This window comes from Triturus cristatus, chromosome 1_1 (genome assembly GCF_964204655.1).
Source record: "Triturus cristatus chromosome 1_1, aTriCri1.1, whole genome shotgun sequence".
NCBI classification, from domain to species: domain Eukaryota; kingdom Metazoa; phylum Chordata; class Amphibia; order Caudata; family Salamandridae; genus Triturus; species Triturus cristatus.
Window position 1 is genome coordinate 121,907,521 of NC_140579.1, and position 17,145 is coordinate 121,924,665.

General features: G+C 47.0%; 1 protein-coding gene across 1 annotated transcript in view; it reads left to right on the top strand.

Annotated features, from left to right (window-relative positions):
• Positions 1 to 17,145, top strand: part of LOC146869735 (uncharacterized) — a 144,211-nt gene that overhangs the window by 66,157 nt on the left and 60,909 nt on the right. Inside the window, exons 7-8 of the mRNA XM_085613809.1 lie at positions 3,939 to 4,066; positions 10,966 to 11,024. Of these exons, the coding sequence (XP_085469935.1) occupies positions 3,939 to 4,066; positions 10,966 to 11,024 (187 nt within the window). The remainder of the gene's footprint in view (positions 1 to 3,938; positions 4,067 to 10,965; positions 11,025 to 17,145) is intronic.

Consider the following 17,145-nt stretch of genomic DNA (forward strand, 5'->3'; position numbering starts at 1 on the left):
AATAAAATGTCTGATCCTGCCGTCCACAGGGTAGCTGTGTGCAGCTAAGGGTGAACTAAAGCAGCTTTGAAGCTGATGCCGCAGGGGTGGAGGACTGAGTGATTCCTAGATAAGTCAATAGATCTCATCCATGCATGGAGACGGAGCACCACAATAGTGCCCACTGCACGGCCTAAGCAGTCCGTAGAGTGGTGGCCAGCCGGGATGACATACTTGGCTGCATATTGGCTGTCCTGAATAGTTTGAGCCCAAGAGGCCGGTAACGCCTCTGGGACTGCCAGCAAGATCTCACTGGCCATATCCCAAAGGGCATGCATAAATGACCTAACAGGCACACTGCATTGACTGAACCCAATGCAAAGCTGGCGGAGGAGAACATCTGCTTTCTGAAAGCCCCAATGCTGTTTGACTCCGAGCCCTTACTGGAGGAAGCTTAGACCACCAAACTCTCAGGAGTCGAGATTTGAGTAAGGAACTTGGGCCCCTTGGTGCCGGCCTGTTGCATCTGGTCACCTTCCTGTTTACTGCTGATCAAGAGCTGGGCTTTGCCTATAAGGGTTTTACTAAATGGGAGTAGAGGCTCAGATGAAGCCGGCCCCAGGTGCACAGCTTCATCCAGTATACTTCACTTCCACTGGGGGTAGTTGCACGTACAGGACTTTAGCTGCACATTTTATTGCCACAGTAAAAGATGCACTCTCGTCTGTAGGGCGACACTAACCGTGTCTTCGGGAAGGTATCCAGTCCACTCGCCTATTGTAAGTTCATGGAAATGTCAGCATAATTATAGTGTGGGCATTAATCGTTCCCATCGCCTCTGTCATCATTGTCAAGCTGATCAGAATCTGACCAAAAAAGGTGATGAACTCTCTGAGGACGGTTCCATGGAAGAGACATAGCTTACTGCGAGCGGGAGCACTGGAGTGGTATCAAGATGCGAGCTCAGTTGTGGTCAAAGTGACTTCAGCACGAGCTCGGATACTGGAGTCAGCAGGGGCTCGACCTCTGGTGCCAGTGACGTTGGTATTGACATCAGTGAAGAGCGAAGAGATGCCGTTCTCGGAGCCAGAGTGGGAGTCTGTGCCAGAGTCATGCCAAACCCGAGGCAGGTTTTAAAGGGAATCATCCTTTATCCTGCAGTCAGAACAACGACCAGCCTTTACAACAAAGTCACTGCGACATTACCGCGTGTTACTTTACCATGCAAGTCGTTACAGTGACTTGCTGTAGGGGGTACGTTGTTGGACTTGTGTTGGATTCTTAAGTCCAACACCTTCCCTACTGTTGCGTAAACTGGAGTTGGAATAGTAATTTATACTGTTCCAAAGTCCAGCGTCCCATAAAGCAAGTCGTTGTAGCGACTCGCGTGGTAATTTAAAGCGTGGAAACGGTACAGGGGAGGTAGTGACTGCCTTGTAAAAGCATGCGGAGTAAATGCATGCGGGGTTCCATCATACAACCAGTTTGAAGGACTTAGAAGGCAACGAGGGTGGACCCTGACACTGGAAAGAATTTCTAAAAGAATTTGTCAACAAACAAAAGAGAGCGAAACTCCAGATCTGCGTATAAAATTGAGGAAAGAAAAGAACTGATGTCAACATGCAGGGTGGTGCTTACACGCTGCCCTGCTCTGTGTCCACGTGGAGTAGCAGAGCGCCACCTAGCGGTGCACAGGAGCACTACTTGAACATTTCTGGGTGGAGTCAAACTCAAAGGAAGGTACTATCTTCACCTTAAGGTGGGCTTCGAGACCAAGACTGCTTGATACTGGCATCACACACACTTATGAGAAGAATATTGTAATATTTTGGAAGGTTCCTGCTGATGGGGCATGTCAACACCACAGGCCCTGGTACTTTTGGGCTCTATGAGTGCCTCAGAAGACACTGCCATAGAATTCAGTCCAAATTTGGAGAAGTTAGGCTCAGAGTAGGACTTAAAAGAGGTAGCTCTGTTAATTTTAGGCCAATAGCAACTCCCATATGGTCCAATACGTATGGGCACAGTTGAAAGTTGGCATGAACCACCATTTTAGGTATATGACAGACCTCAACGTTGCATAAGATGGAATTAGAGCTAGCATTGATGAGCTATTGGCTGAAGTAGCACTTTGCTAGTTGCAAGTGCCTCGAAAACCTCGCGGGTGACAAGCCACGCTCTATAAATACTACTTGATTGATACGAGTTGCCCGGAACAGTATCCCCTGGAGGATATCTTACTCGGCAAATCTGAGTGGTCTGGTGTTTCTGAACTTCTAGGAATGGAATGGACTGATTATGGCAAGCTGGCAGAAAGACCCAGAAGGCATGTATGTCAAGGAAAGATACTTTATTAAGGAAAAAGCTCCAAGTAAGGAAACCCTACCATTATCTAGGAGGCAACCAGCTCGGCCCCCAGTTGTGGACAGAAACTGGCAGGGACAGAACAATCACAGGAATTACAGCACACATTCCCCATGACGCACAACATTCCACACTAATCTAGAAAATAGCACACCAGGCTAGAACAGAATACACAATACCACAACAATTTTACCAGGTGTCAACCTGCAGCCTTAAAAACAGGACTGGGGCTGCAGTACAAAGGCACAGACCAACCCCTGCCCACCAAAAGCATTACAGAAGGTGCAGACAGTGTTTTCCCCAGACAGCCACCAGACTCTCTATCCTGCCCACACCCCCTGGCACTCACCGCCCATCCTCAGATATTGAGCACCTACACAAAGCAGGTGATGTATACCTGTGTTCAACCCTCCAGAAGCGAGGAAACCCTTCCAAAAGGATCCATTAATACCTGGTCAAACATTCTGGAGACATTGACATGTGATCCCCGTTATCTCACGGGAAGAAACCAGCCATGATGGTTAACTCTGGTCCAGGTACCCTCTGCGGAGATAACAGCAAGTCATAATGTAGGCCGAAGTCTCTCTGGAGCAGAGATCACCAAATGGGGGGCAATGTTCTTATTAACCGATTCTGCCTTACATGAAAGAGAGTTTCTCTTTCCATTCAAGAGCCCTGCCCCCACAGTAACTACAGTCACAGAGTGCATCTCCTGAAGATGGTTTAATGGCATAGGAATAGAAAGATTTAGAGTATGAAAGTCATCATCCTGTCTGAAGGGGGGGGGGGGGGTGAGAAAACTGTGCAAGAAGCTGTGCATGAAGCGAACACATCATCTGATCAACCTCAGGACAGAACAAAGGAACTGACAGATACATCACTTATAGGATTCAAAGGAGTGTATATCTCTAAACTCTCAATAAATGTAACTTTGTGCTGTGCAAAATATGTTCTGGTATTGTGGGTAGAAAGAAGGAGGTGGAGTGAGACCAGCACCAAAATCCAATAAAGGGCTGACTTTGTTCTGTGTGCCAGCACCCAAGTCATACAGTCCTACATAGCACTGCAGCTAAGAGTCATTTCTCTGAGCTGATTCCATCCTGGACGTGACAACGTGCACACGCATGCATCATTCCACTGAGCCAATCCTGTCCTAGATGTCCAAGAGTTATTGCATTCTGCATACACGTGTCATTCCACCTAACCATTCCTGTACTAGAATTATTACATTCTGTGCCCCCATATCATTCCACTGAGCTGCTCCTGTCCTGGGTGTGGCAAGTTCTGTAATCCTCTACTTGTCTCTTTTAGTGTATTTCTAGAAAAGAAAGACTCTAGCCCTCTGCCGAATGCCCTATGTCACTCCAGTAGGCATCACTGGCACCACACATCACAGGCTGCTTATCCCTGTACTAGTCTAGTCCTAGCCCAGAAATGTTCTGAATCATTGAAGCTAGTGGCAAAGCCCCTGCACAGACACTTTCATTTCCTGGTCATCTCCACTGAGTACGCCTTTCACCTGCTCTGCTTCAACTGGCCATGTAAGATCCTACGTCTCTAGGTGCATACTTTTCAGGCTCTCTTCTATTCTGTAGATTTCCGGCAAATGGCACATGGTAGCCAGGGCCACCTACTACCCCGCAGTAATGTTTAAAGGAAAGGATCCATGGATAGAATTCTCATTGGAGGAAGAGAAGCTGGTGATTCATGAAGGCCGCGGCGAGTAAGTGAAAACCAAAACATATACAATGTAATCGATTGTCAGACCACTTAATGTAACATTATTTTTCGTCTCCCTAACCTTGCCCACAAACCAGTCCTACCAAAGCTCAGATGTGGTCTAGTCTGGATGTCATCTCGTGATTACATTAAAATATGGTCTAATGTCTATGATGTGATGTAGTTTGAGGTCTTGTTGTGATGTAGTTTAAGGTTATGAGACGTCCTGGTCAGAATACTGCTCTCCCCTCACGCAGCTCCACCAAAGAGTTTCTGCCCCCAGCACTGCTCAGGTTGGTGCTCGAGGCTTGCTGCCTCCTGCTTAGGCTCTGCTCTCCCCTCTGCTCTTTTGCCCGTTCTTCACTTTTCCACGTTCTTCACTTGTTTCCCAGTTCCCTTTTTTACTTTTGGCTCCATTTGCCATCTGTGTTTACTATATTGCTTTGCCTTGTACTGTATTTACTTGTATTGCCTTGCCATATTCCTTGCCTTATGCTGTAACCTTCATTTAACTCTTTTCCACCGCTGCTGCCCCTTCGGCGCCTACCCCTCTGGCGTTTTCCCACTCCCACCTCCTCTCCCTCCCCTTACTTAATTGTGGCCGCTGTGCAGCCATGCGCAGCGGGTGCACTGCTTGCGCGCGAAAGGCAAGCCCGACTGCGCCCGTCCGCGACCAGTGCCAGGAACTCTGGACCTCTGACCCACCAGTGCTACAACTCCTCGGCCCTTCAACACAGGCCAGAACAACAACTGCAATGCGCAGATCGTACCAGAACCCACGCACTCAACAGGACTCATCCTCGACCCCATCTTCACAGCAGGAAACTCCATCGCTTTCAGCCACACCTCCAAAATCCCATGTACAGACCATTGATGCATCCACTTCACCTTCAAAACAATCATCATCCGCACACTTCCACACCAGCTCCCACGCAGAGACTGGAACAAGATCTCCGGCGACCAACTCACAGCCTCCCTCAGCAGCTCCCCTCCAACCACCACGGACGATGACCCAAACACTGCAGCCAGAAGCCCTGCACAAATGGATCACCGACTGCCCTAACCCATCGCCCCCCTCAAGAAAACCACTAACACACACGCCAATAGAGCTAGCTGGTTCCCCACTGAAATCCAAGAATCCTGACAAACCTGCAGATGCTCGAAAAGATCTGGAGAAACTCCAAAACAACAGTAGCCCATGACAACTTCAAAGCAGCCACCACTGCCCACCACCAGCTCATAAGAAACACAAGGAAGAAAGCACTCCAGGACAGAATCTCCACCCACGCGCACAACAGCAAGGAACTTTTCAGCATCATCAAAGATTTCGGCAAACCAAACAGTGAGACTACAAACATCCCCCCTCCCAGAACCTCTGCAACAAACTCAGCTCCTACTTCCACCACAAATTCAAGACCATCTACGACAACTTTGATGACGAAAACCAACATGTGGAACCCATACCCCTCACTCCCGACACCACGCAGCCAACACTTGACAGCTGGACCACCCTCACCACCAAAGACACCCTGAAGACAATGAAGTCTATCCACTCCGGGGCCCCCACAGATCCCTGTCCCCCTCACATCTACCACAGAGCCACCAACATCATCGCCCCTGAGCTTTGCCGAACCATCGACCGCTCCCTCGAGACTGCCTCTTTCCCCGACGACTGAAAACACGCCAAGATCAACCCTCTCCTGAAGAAACCCTTGGTGGACCCCACCGACCTCAAAAACTTCAGACCCATCTCCCTACTCCCGTTTCTAGCAAAAGTCATCGAAAAAAAAGCCATCAACAGCCAGCTCGCATCCTTCATTGAAGAAAACAACATCCTTGCACCTCCCAATTAGGCTTTAGGAAGAACCACAGCACCGAAATCGCCCTCCTCGCCGCAACAGACGACATCCGCTCTCTCCTCGACAGAGGAGAGACTTTGGTCCTCATCCTCCTGAACCTCTCTGCAGCCTTCAACACAGTCTTGCACCTCATCCTAGCAAGCAGACTCCACAATGCAGGGATCCGGGACAAGGCCCTCGAGTGGATCCGCTCATTCCTCTCCAGCAGTACACAGCGGGTCAGAATCCCACACCGATCACCTGCGAAGTTTCCCAAGAATCCTCCATCAGCCCCACCCTGTTCAACATCTACATGGCCTGCTCGCCCCCATCGTCAGATCCCAGCGACTCAACATAGTATCCTATGCAGACGACACCCAACTCATCCTCTCCCTAGCCAACAAACCGAATGCTTCCAAACTGCACTTTCAAGAAGGAATGGAAGCCGTCACCAAATGGATGAAGAGCAGCTTCCTACAACTCAACACGGACAAAACCAGGGTACTCATTATGGGCCCACACCCAATGCTTGGAACGACACCTGGAGGGCCCCGCCCTCAGGAACCCGCACACCCCCATGGACCACACACGCAACCTCAGAATCATCCTGGACTCCGAACTCAAAATGGACTGCCAAATCAATGCTGTCTCATCCTCCTGTTTCCACACCCTCTGACTTCTACGAAAGACCTTCGGGTGAGTAGCTGCAATTAACAAACCTATGAATGATTGTTTGAGAAGTGACTTAATGCATATCATGATGGTCTACTTTTCTCACCTCAACACATCTTTTGATTCTGGGTAAATCATTGTGTCTTCATCATTGGATCATTCATAGATTCACATGCTTCAATTATTTTTCAGGATGGGAATCTTGGTTAACCTTTATTTCCATAGAACTGCTGATATACATTCATTAACATTCTGTTACCTATGTATTTATTACATTTAGTATATCATTTCATTATGTGACCCAAATTCCAGCAGGTGAGGTGAACAGGCACAGGGCTTAACTGCACAGGTCAGATTTTCAACCTGACATCACATGATATTGAATGCTCTCGAGCTCTGATCTGAAAAGCTCTTCATGGGCCACTTCAACATCATCTTTAGAAATTGGAAGATGCTGCTAGTCCTTTTTTTGTGAGGCGTTTGAATACGAAATTTCTCCATTGATGATCTCCACTCTATATGCGATGAATGTCTGCATAAGGAGTTCAACCAAAGCAGATGTTACGTTTGTCTCACAGTCTTAGCAAAACCTCACAACAACCATGTCAGTTGATTGTCCCTGGCTCTTCAGTAGGATGGACCTCAGGCTTTAGGTCAGCCACTAGGTTGACCCAGATTACTTGGGAGCCCATTACGACATTGACCAACATGCATAAACCAGCAATTCCATTCTCTACAATATTTTATGCTAACCTCTATTGCAAACGCACAAGCAAGTAACCTATAAAGATGCTACTGTTTTCTGTTTTGTCTAAAAGTCCATCCAAAATGCCAAAGTTGACACTTCCTTCTGTCTCGTTAGTTGTCAAACTGACTTCTTCAGTGTCTGCATGTAAACCATTGGCTGTTGTCTCATCAGGCACTTTCTGTTGCTTTACTTCAAAGATGACAGTTCCACCATCAACTGCTTCTAGTTTATCGGGTCAGGACTCTGGATAGGAAGCAGGCAGCACAAGATAGGGAGCGGTCTGGGTAACATTCTCTATATCCTTCGCTAATCAGGGGTTGGAGTTGAAGACTATGGAGAAGTGGGCCATGGAGGATGGAAAGGAAAACCTAGATCACTAGCTGATGGGGATTTGCTCACTTCCAGGGTGGGTCTTCACTTCCGGGTTGACAATCAAACCCTTCAGTTCTATAGTTAAGTGCCCGAAAGTGAATAACTTAGCTGTATGGCTTTTCTGCCACTAAAGAGTGTGTCGCGTGGCTCTCTGTTTCTCCACCTTTCTTGTTTTATCTCTCCTCTGTTCCATCTGGTTCCCTTGTTAGCTATTCAGTACCTGCTTCTCTGTTTCTGTGTTTGTGCTGGGTGCTGCACCATCAAGCCTCTGGTTTACCACTCCTTGGCATACTGCTATTTCCACATTGGATCAAGTGTCCATCATAGCATTACGCACCTTGCAGTTTGGTAAGTTGCTTACATTGCCATTCCACTGATTTGCTGCTGTACCTTGTCTCTTGTACTAATCTTGGGCTCCTTCTTTTCCTGTCCCTCTACTAATTCTGAAGGTTTAGTGGTGGAAGACTTTGTGACTGAACCTTCTCATGCAGAGGACTGGCTTACGTGTCTGTCTCCCTTCCCCCTTTTGCCTATTCTTCTTTTTAGGTTGTGCTATTACTATGAGAGCCGGTTGTCTGAGAATGGGTGAAAGGGACGGGACTCTCAGTGAAACCATCTCCTTCAATCCAACTCAACGATTTGCCAGGCACCATACATGTTGGGCATGGATCCCTCTGGACTATGGCTCAGGACATGATTAAACTACAAGATGATCTTGATAAATCATCATAAATAACGGCGAAGCTTGATCTCACAATTGGTGGACTTTGCGTGCAACAGTTCTTTTCACAGCTTCATGGGCACTTCATCTTTCTTCTGCATCTTTGGCTTCCAACCCTCAATGCTACTGTCCACCATTCCAGCATCTGCAGTACCTGCAGCCACTCCTTTCCTCTTCAAAATGAAAACCCTCAGCTGTTCCCTGATCCCAGAATTGAAGAAGACCAAAGAAGGCTGTAAAGGACTTAGAGATGTTCATTGTCAAGCAGCCTCTTCACACAAAGGCGGGATAGAATTAGTGAGATACCAGTTTCTCCAGCAAATATTTTTTTCTAAGTTTCTGTTAAGGACAACGTAGTTCTAAGGACCAATCAAAGGCATATTCCTACAGAACCTCCCTCCTTTCTTCTAAACTAAACATAGATCTAGCCCATTGTTTCCTGCAGACATCTACTGTGAATTGAAAGGTTATTACACTGCCTGGACATTAAAAGATGGTTGAAATTACTTAGGTGAGTCAGTTCAACCAGCTCTTCATCTCATATGGGTAAGCTATCATAGGCATAGCTATCCTCAAAGCAGGATTGGCACGATGGATTGTTTGCTGTATCGCTTCAGCCTACACCCAAGTGGGCACACCATTTCCTGGCGGGGTCAGAACTCAGTCTACCAGGGTTTGTCTCAAAAACCCCTCGCTTCACCAAACGCCTTTGAAAGATATCTGCAGGGTAGTGACCTGGAGGACAACACATTCCCATACTAAGCATTTGTGTCTAGATGTAAAGGCTAGAGCAAAGATTGCAGCCAAACAGCATCCCTTCACAACCTTTTGCTTAAGGCGTGCCTAATTCTCATTTTCCATTGTTGTTTCTTTTTACTACTTTTTTAAATCAAGCATGTGACTCTGTACAAGATGTAATGCCAGTGAAGACAATGTTACGCAAGAGTAACTAGAGTTCTCCAGCATTGGTATCTTTCAGAAGACCAGCCTTGTTTGCGCTATGTAAACCTGAGCTGTGGAGCCTCTGAACTGTATCTCTCCACCCCAATTGCTGGAGTTTCGGTCACATGATGTGTGGGGTGGACTATATCAGTGGCAACAGAGTATAGAGTAACATTTTAAATGTTGGCTATTGAGGATTTCCATCCTGACGACAGAGATTGATTGAGAGTGATTAGAAACAGAGTAACTCTCACATGAAACACTTTCTGACTGCTTAGTTCCAGTCTTACAGCGGACTCACCGTGGTGTAACGAAACTTGAGCGGGCCCCCATGCAAGTTAAGTGGAGGGGTCCCCTCCGTACTTAATCAGGAGCTCTCAGGCCAGGGTACTGTGCTGGGGGCCTCCCAGATTGCGGGGGATTCGGGGTCCTACGTTACACACTGCTGACCACACTAGGTACTGCTGAAGGTCCCTCTACTGTCTGTCTGGTTTCTGCCAATCATCAGAGTGTTCACAAATGCCAGTGTCAATTTCTGTTCAGTTGATATCTCCGGGGGCCACTGTCACAATCGGTTCAAGCCCAGGAGTCCATACATTTGAATGAGCGGAGGAAGACAACAACAACATAAAGTCTAATTATGTGGAAATACTACCTGTAACATTGAATCTGGCATCTCCAGCCATGAGATGCTGAGAGAATGTGTGCTCCCTAGTGGTAGAACTGAGAAACCCTCCTTAACCTGCCGCTACTGCTCATGCATTTCCACTGACACCATCCACTTTTTCGCCCCTCTGTGCAATGTTGACAGTTTTGCGTTATCCGATGAGGCTTCATGGGAAAATTAAGAGAATCTAAGGACTAAGAGAACTGCAGTGACTACAGAGGGCACTTTTCTAACTTTTTCCAATACTTCCAACAAGCTCACTCACATTCCCAAAGTGTGGGGTCTAAGAGGAAGCAGCCACTTCACATCAGCCTGCACTGGCTTCCAGTATCCATGTCAGTTGTTCCCCAAACTCTTTACGAGCGCGGTCCATTATTCATCAAACCACAATCCATTTCTATCAAAAACCTTCATTCCTTTTTTAATCTCCTCCTCTCCTTTCCAAAGCACACCACGCCACGCTTCCACATAGAATAACTTGGAGCATTCCCATCCTTTCAGAGAAGCCCTTAAAACCAGGCTCATCCAGTGATAATCTCTTCTGCTCTGCTGTGCAGTTCTTCTGTATTCTGTCTTCTCTCTTTCTTGAGGTCAGTGTCAAGAGGCCACTGTTGCACCTACAAATTAAATGAGCAATCTCAAGACCACAGGGGGACTTATAAGTAGCAAACTGCAGTGTCCTTTTAGCTTTTTGGATAATAACGTCAACATCCCACTAAAAAGCAGCTTGTAAACCACAAAGTATATTCAAGATGTCATTGAGTGTTAAAAGTTTTTTAAACTATCAGAGGGGCACATTTTAGAAGGCATCTGAAACAGCTGCTTCCAATCCCAACAACAGGTGGAGCAAGTTTGGCACTCATCAAACGTAAGAGCACTATGATGTGGCTGTGGGTTGCTTGGAAGTGGCCTAAAGTGTTCTTTTCCTCTTTATTTAATGCAGTTTTAGCTGTCCAGAGGAAGACGTGGAGATTAAAGGACATACCATTATCACTGGAAAAGGTGAGCACTTCATTATTGCAATGATCTACAGAATGTCCTGGCACCGCATCCAGATCTTGATGAGAAGTGCTAGAACTGCAGCTAAATTAGTCCCACACTCACTGATGCCACAATCAGGCAGGGATCTTCCAGAACTTCTGCTTCATGGGGCCCACATGCATGGATACCAGGTTTAGAACCCTAGACTGCACCCTCCTGGGCCCCACACTTGCTAACACCAAGAGATCTCACAGAGACACAAATTCATGGGTTCTATGGTCACTAACATCAGGCTACACTGTGCAGTAGTACAAACACATGAACATCACACGGCTCTTTCTCCAGCGCTCACATTTGCTTCATCCTTCATAGCCCCAGGCTGAACCATCTAGTACTAAAGTATCATGAGCCTCTCACTCACTGAAAGCAAAGTGAACCCTGCAGTACTACAGCATCAAGAGCCTCTCACTCACTGTCCCCAATGTTGAACTCTCCAGTACTACAGTATCGTGAGACTCTCACTCACTGAAAGCTAACTGACCCCTCCAGTACTACAGCATCAAGGGCCTCTCACTCACTGAAAGCAAAGTGAACCCTACAGTACTAACGCATCATAAACCTCTCGAACACTGAAAGAAAACTGAACCCTCCAGTACTAACGTATCATGAGCCACTCACTCACTGAAAGCAAAGTGAACCCTCCAGTACTACAGCATCACAAGCCTCTCACTCACTGAAAGCAAAGTGAACCCTACAGTACTAAGGTATACCAAGCCTGCCAGTCACTGAAAGCAAACTGAACCCTACAGTACTACAGCATCAAGAGCCTCTCAATCACTGAAAGCAAAGTGAACCCTCCAGTACTAACATATCACAAGCCTCTCACTCACTGAAAGCAAAGTGAACCCTCCAGTACTAACATATCACAAGCCTCTCACTCACTGAAAGCAAAGTGAACCCTCCAGTACTACGGTATAACAAGCCTCCCAGTCACAGAAAGCAAACTGAACCCTCCAGTACTAATATATCACAAGCCTCTCATACACTGAAATCAAAGTGAACCTTCCAGTACTAACATATCACGAGCCTCTCACTCACTGAAAGCAAAGTGAACCCTCCAGTACTAACATATCACAAGCCTCTCACTCACTGAAAGCAAACTGTACCCTCCAGTACTAACATATCATGAGCCTCTCACTCACTGAAAACAAAGTGAACCCTCCAGTACTACAGCTTCACGAGCCTCTCACTCACTGAAAGCAAAGTGAACCCTCCAGTACTAAGGTATCACAAGCCTCTCACTCACTGAAAGCAAACTGAACCCTCCAGTACTAACATATCATGAGCCTCTCACTCACTGAAAACAAAGTGAACCCTCCAGTACTACAGCTTCACGAGCCTCTCACTCACTGAAAGAAAACTGAACCCTCCAGTACTAACGTATCATGAGCCTCTCACTCACTGAAAGCAAAGTGAACCCTCCAGTACTACAGCTTCACGAGCCTCTCACTCACTGAAAGCAAAGTGAACCCTACAGTACTAAGGTATAACAAGCCTGCCAGTCACTGAAAGCAAACTGAACCCTCCAGTACTAACATATCATGAGCCTCTCACTCACTGAAAACAAAGTGAACCCTCCAGTACTAACATATACCAAGCTTCTCACTCACTGAAAGCTAAGTGAACCCTCCAGTACTAAGGTACTAAGGGAAGAGGTGTGGTGCTGCGGCCAGGGCGACTGTCTCCGAATCTGGGGATCACGGTTCGATCCCCGGCGGCAGATTAGCCCAGCACCATGTGACTCTGGGCAATAGCTTGCTTCATCTTCCCGACAGCCCCCAGCGCCTAGAGACCCTTACGGGTGATTGTTCGTGCTTTACAAATGTGGATTATTAAGGTATAACAAGCCTCCCAGTCACTGAAAGCAAACTGAACCCTCCAGTACTACAGCATCAACAGCCTCTCATACACTGAAGGCAAACTGAACCCTCCAGTACCAACATATCACAAGCCTCTCATACACTGAAAGCAAAGTGAACCCTCCAGTACTAACGTATCATGAGCCTCTCACTCACTGAAAGCAAAGTGCACCCTCCGGTACTAACATATCACGAGCTTCTCACTCACTGAAAGCAAAGTGAACCCTCCAGTACTAAGGTACTAAGGGAAGAGGTGTGGCGCCGCGGCCAGGGCGACTGACTCCGGAATCTGGGGATAATGGTTCAATCCCCGGCGCCGGCGGCAGATTAACCCAGCACCATGTGACTATGGGCAATAGCTTGCCTAATCTTCCCCACGGCCCCCAGCGCTTAGAGACCCTTACGGGTAATTGTTCGCACTTTACAAATGTGGATTATTAAGATATAACAAGCCTCCCAGTCACTGAAAGCAAACTGAACCCTCCAGTACTAAGGTATAACAAGCCTCCCAGTCACTGAAAGCAGACTGTACCCTACAGTACTAACGTATCACGAGCCTCTCACTCACTGAAAGCAAAGTAAACCCTCCAGTACTAACATATCACGAGCCTCTCATACACTGAAAGCAAACTGGACCCTCCAGTACTAACGTATCACAAACCTCTCACTCACTGAAAGCAAAGTGAACCCTCCAGTACTAACATATCACGAGCCTCTCACACACTGAAAGCAAACGGAACCCTCCAGTACTACAGCATCAAGAGCCTCTCACTCACTGAAAGCAAAGTGAACCCTCCAGTACTAACATATCACGAGCCTCTCACACACTGAAAGCAAACGGAACCCTCCAGTACTACAGCATCAAGAGCCTCTCACTCACTGAAAGCAAACTGAACCCTACAGTACTAACTTATCATGAGCCTCTCACACACCGAAAGCAAACTGAACCCTCCAGTACTAATGTATCACGACCCTCTCACTCACTGAAAACAAAGTGAACCCTCCAGTACTAAGGTGTAACACGCCTCCCAGTCACTGAAAGCAAACTGAACCCTACAGTACTAACATATCACGAGCCTCTCACTCACTGAAAGCAAACTGAACCCTCCAGTACTAATGTATCACAAGCCTCTGAGTCACTGAAAGCGAAGGGAACCCTCCAGTACTAAGGTATAACACGCCTCCCAGTCACTGAAAGCAAACTGAACCCTACAGTACTAACTTATAATGAGCCTCTCACACACTGAAAGCAAACTGAACCCTCCAGTACTAACATATCACAAGGCTCTCACTCACTGAAAGCAAAGTGAACCCTCCAGTACTTACATATCACAAGCCTCTCACTCACTGAAAGCAAACTGAACCCTACAGTACTAACATATCACAAGCCTCTCACTCACTGTCCCCAATGTTGAACTCTCCAGTACTAAAGTATCATTAGCCTCTCACACGCTGAAAGCAAAGTGAACCCTGCAGTACTACAGCATCAAGAGCCTCTCACTCCCTGAAAGCAAAGTGAACCCTCCAGTACTAACATATCAAGAGCCTCTCACTCCCTGAAAGCAAAGTGAACCCTACAGCACTAACGCATCATAAACCTCTCGAAAACTGAAAGCAAACTGACTCCTCCAGTACTACAGCATCAAGAGCCTCTCACTCACTGAAAGCAAAGTGAACCCTACAGTACAAGGTATAACAAGCCTCCCAGTCACTGAAAGCAAACTGAACCCTACAGTACTAAGGTTTAACAAGCCTCTGAGTCACTGAAAGCAAAGTGAACCCTCCAGTACTAAGGTATAACACGCCTCCCAGTCACTGAAAGCAAACTTAACTCTCCAGTACTAATATATCACAAGCCTCTCACTCACTGAAAGCAAAGTGAACCCTCCAGTACTAACATATCACAAGCCTCTCACTCACTGAAAGCAAAGTGAACCCTCCAGTACTAACATATCACAAGCCTCTCACTCACTGAAAGTAAAGTGAACCCTCCAGTACTAAGGTCCTAAGGGAAGAGGTGTGGCGCCGTGGCCAGGGCAACTGACTCCGGAATCTGGGGATCACGGTTCGATCCCCGGCGCCGGCGGCAGATTAACCCAGCACCATGTGACTATGGGCAATAGCTTGCCTAATCTTCACCACGGCCCACAGTGCCTAGAGACCCTTACGGGTAATTGTTCGCGCTTTACAAATGTGGATTATTAAGGTATAACAAGCCTCCCAGTCACTGAAAGCAAACTGAACCCTACAGTACTACAGCATCAAGAGCCTCTCACACACTGAAAGCAAACTGAACCCTCCAGTACTAACATATCACGAGCCTCTCACACACTGAAAGCAAACTGAACCCTCCAGTACTAACGTATCATGAGCCTCCCACTCACTGAAAGCAAAGTGAACCCTCCAGTACTAAGGTATCACAAGCCTCTCACTCACTTACCCAATGTTGAACTCTCCAGTACTATACATGAGCCTCTCACTCACTGCCCCCAATGCTGAGCTCTCCAGTACTAAAGTATCACCATCCTTCCACTCACTGAAAGCAAACTGAACCCTTCAGTACTACAGCATCAAGAGCCTCTCACTCACTGAAAGGAAACTGAACCCTACAGTACTAACTTATCATGAGCCTCTCACACACTGAAAGCAAACTGAACCCTCCAGTACTAACGTATCACGAGCCTCTCACTCACTGAAAGCAAAGTGAACCCTCCAGTACTAAGGTATAACACGCCTCCCAGTCACTGAAAGCAAAGTGAACCCTCCAGTACTAACATATCACAAGCCTCTCACTCACTGAAAGCAAACTGAACCCTACAGTACTAAGGTATAACAAGCCTCCCAGTCACTGAAAGCAAACTGAACCCTACAGTACTAACTTATCATGAGCCTCTCACACACTGAAAGCAAACTGAACCCTCCAGTACTAACGTATCACAAGCCTCTCACTCACTTCCCCAATGTTGAACTCTCCAGTACTACACATGAGCCTCTCACTCACTGCCCCCAATGCTGAGCTCTCCAGTACTAAAGTATCACCATCCTTCCACTCACTGAAAGCAAACTGAACCCTTCTGTACTACAGCATCAAGAGCCTCTCACTCACTGAAAGCAAAGTGAACCCTCCAGTACTAACATATCACAAGCCTCTCACTCACTGCCCCCAATGCTGAGCTCTCCAGTACTAAAGTATCACCATCCTTCCACTCACTGAAAGCAAACTGAACCCTTCAGTACTACAGCATCAAGAGCCTCTCACTCACTGAAAGGAAACTGAACCCTACAGTACTAACGTATCATGAGCCTCTCACTCACTGAAAGTAAAGTGAACCCTCCAGTACTAAGGTATAACACGCCTCTCACTCACTGAAAGCAAACTGAACCCTACAGTACTAAGGTATACCAAGCCTCCCAGTCACTGAAAGCAAACTGAACCCTCCAGTACTAACGCATCATGAGCTTCTCTCTCACTGTCCTCAAAGCTGAGCTCTCCAGTCCTAAAGCATCATGCTCCTCTCACTGACTGAAATCAAACCGAGTGCTCCAGAACTAAGTATTATGAGCCACTAATTTTCTGACATCAAACTGAGCCCTCCAGTACTAAAGTACCACGAGCCCCTCTCTCCCTGACCCCAAGCTGAGCCCCTAGCACTAATGTATCATGAGTCCCTCACTCACTCACCCCAAGCAGAGCTCTCATGTCCTCTCTCTAGCTGACATCACACTTCGGTCTCCACTACAACAGAACACTGACCTCATTCTGAGCTCTCATGTACCTCGTGTATCATGCGAGGCAGGCTCACTGACAAAAGGGAGCTCTAATGCATTAGGTTCTCACTGACACTCTATAGCATCTTGGGTTTCATATTCCCTGACAACAAATTTAGCTTTATTAGCATGAGGGGTTTCATACTCATACTCACTGAGCTCAAAACATGATGGGTCTCATACTCACTGACGCCAATTAACCTTCAAAGCACCTTGTATGTCATATTCCCTGACACAAAGTGGAGCTCTATAGCATAATGGGCCTCATATCTACTGGCAGCAAGTTGAGTTCTCCCAGTGCTACAGCCTTCATGTATCATTCAGTGAGACACCACACTAACTACTACACCCTCACACCTCACAGAGTAACTGACCTCAAGTTGAGCCCTCCTTCACAGGCTCCACGCTTACTGACACTGAGCTGGGTCCTCCAAGTACAAACACTTTACCAAGCA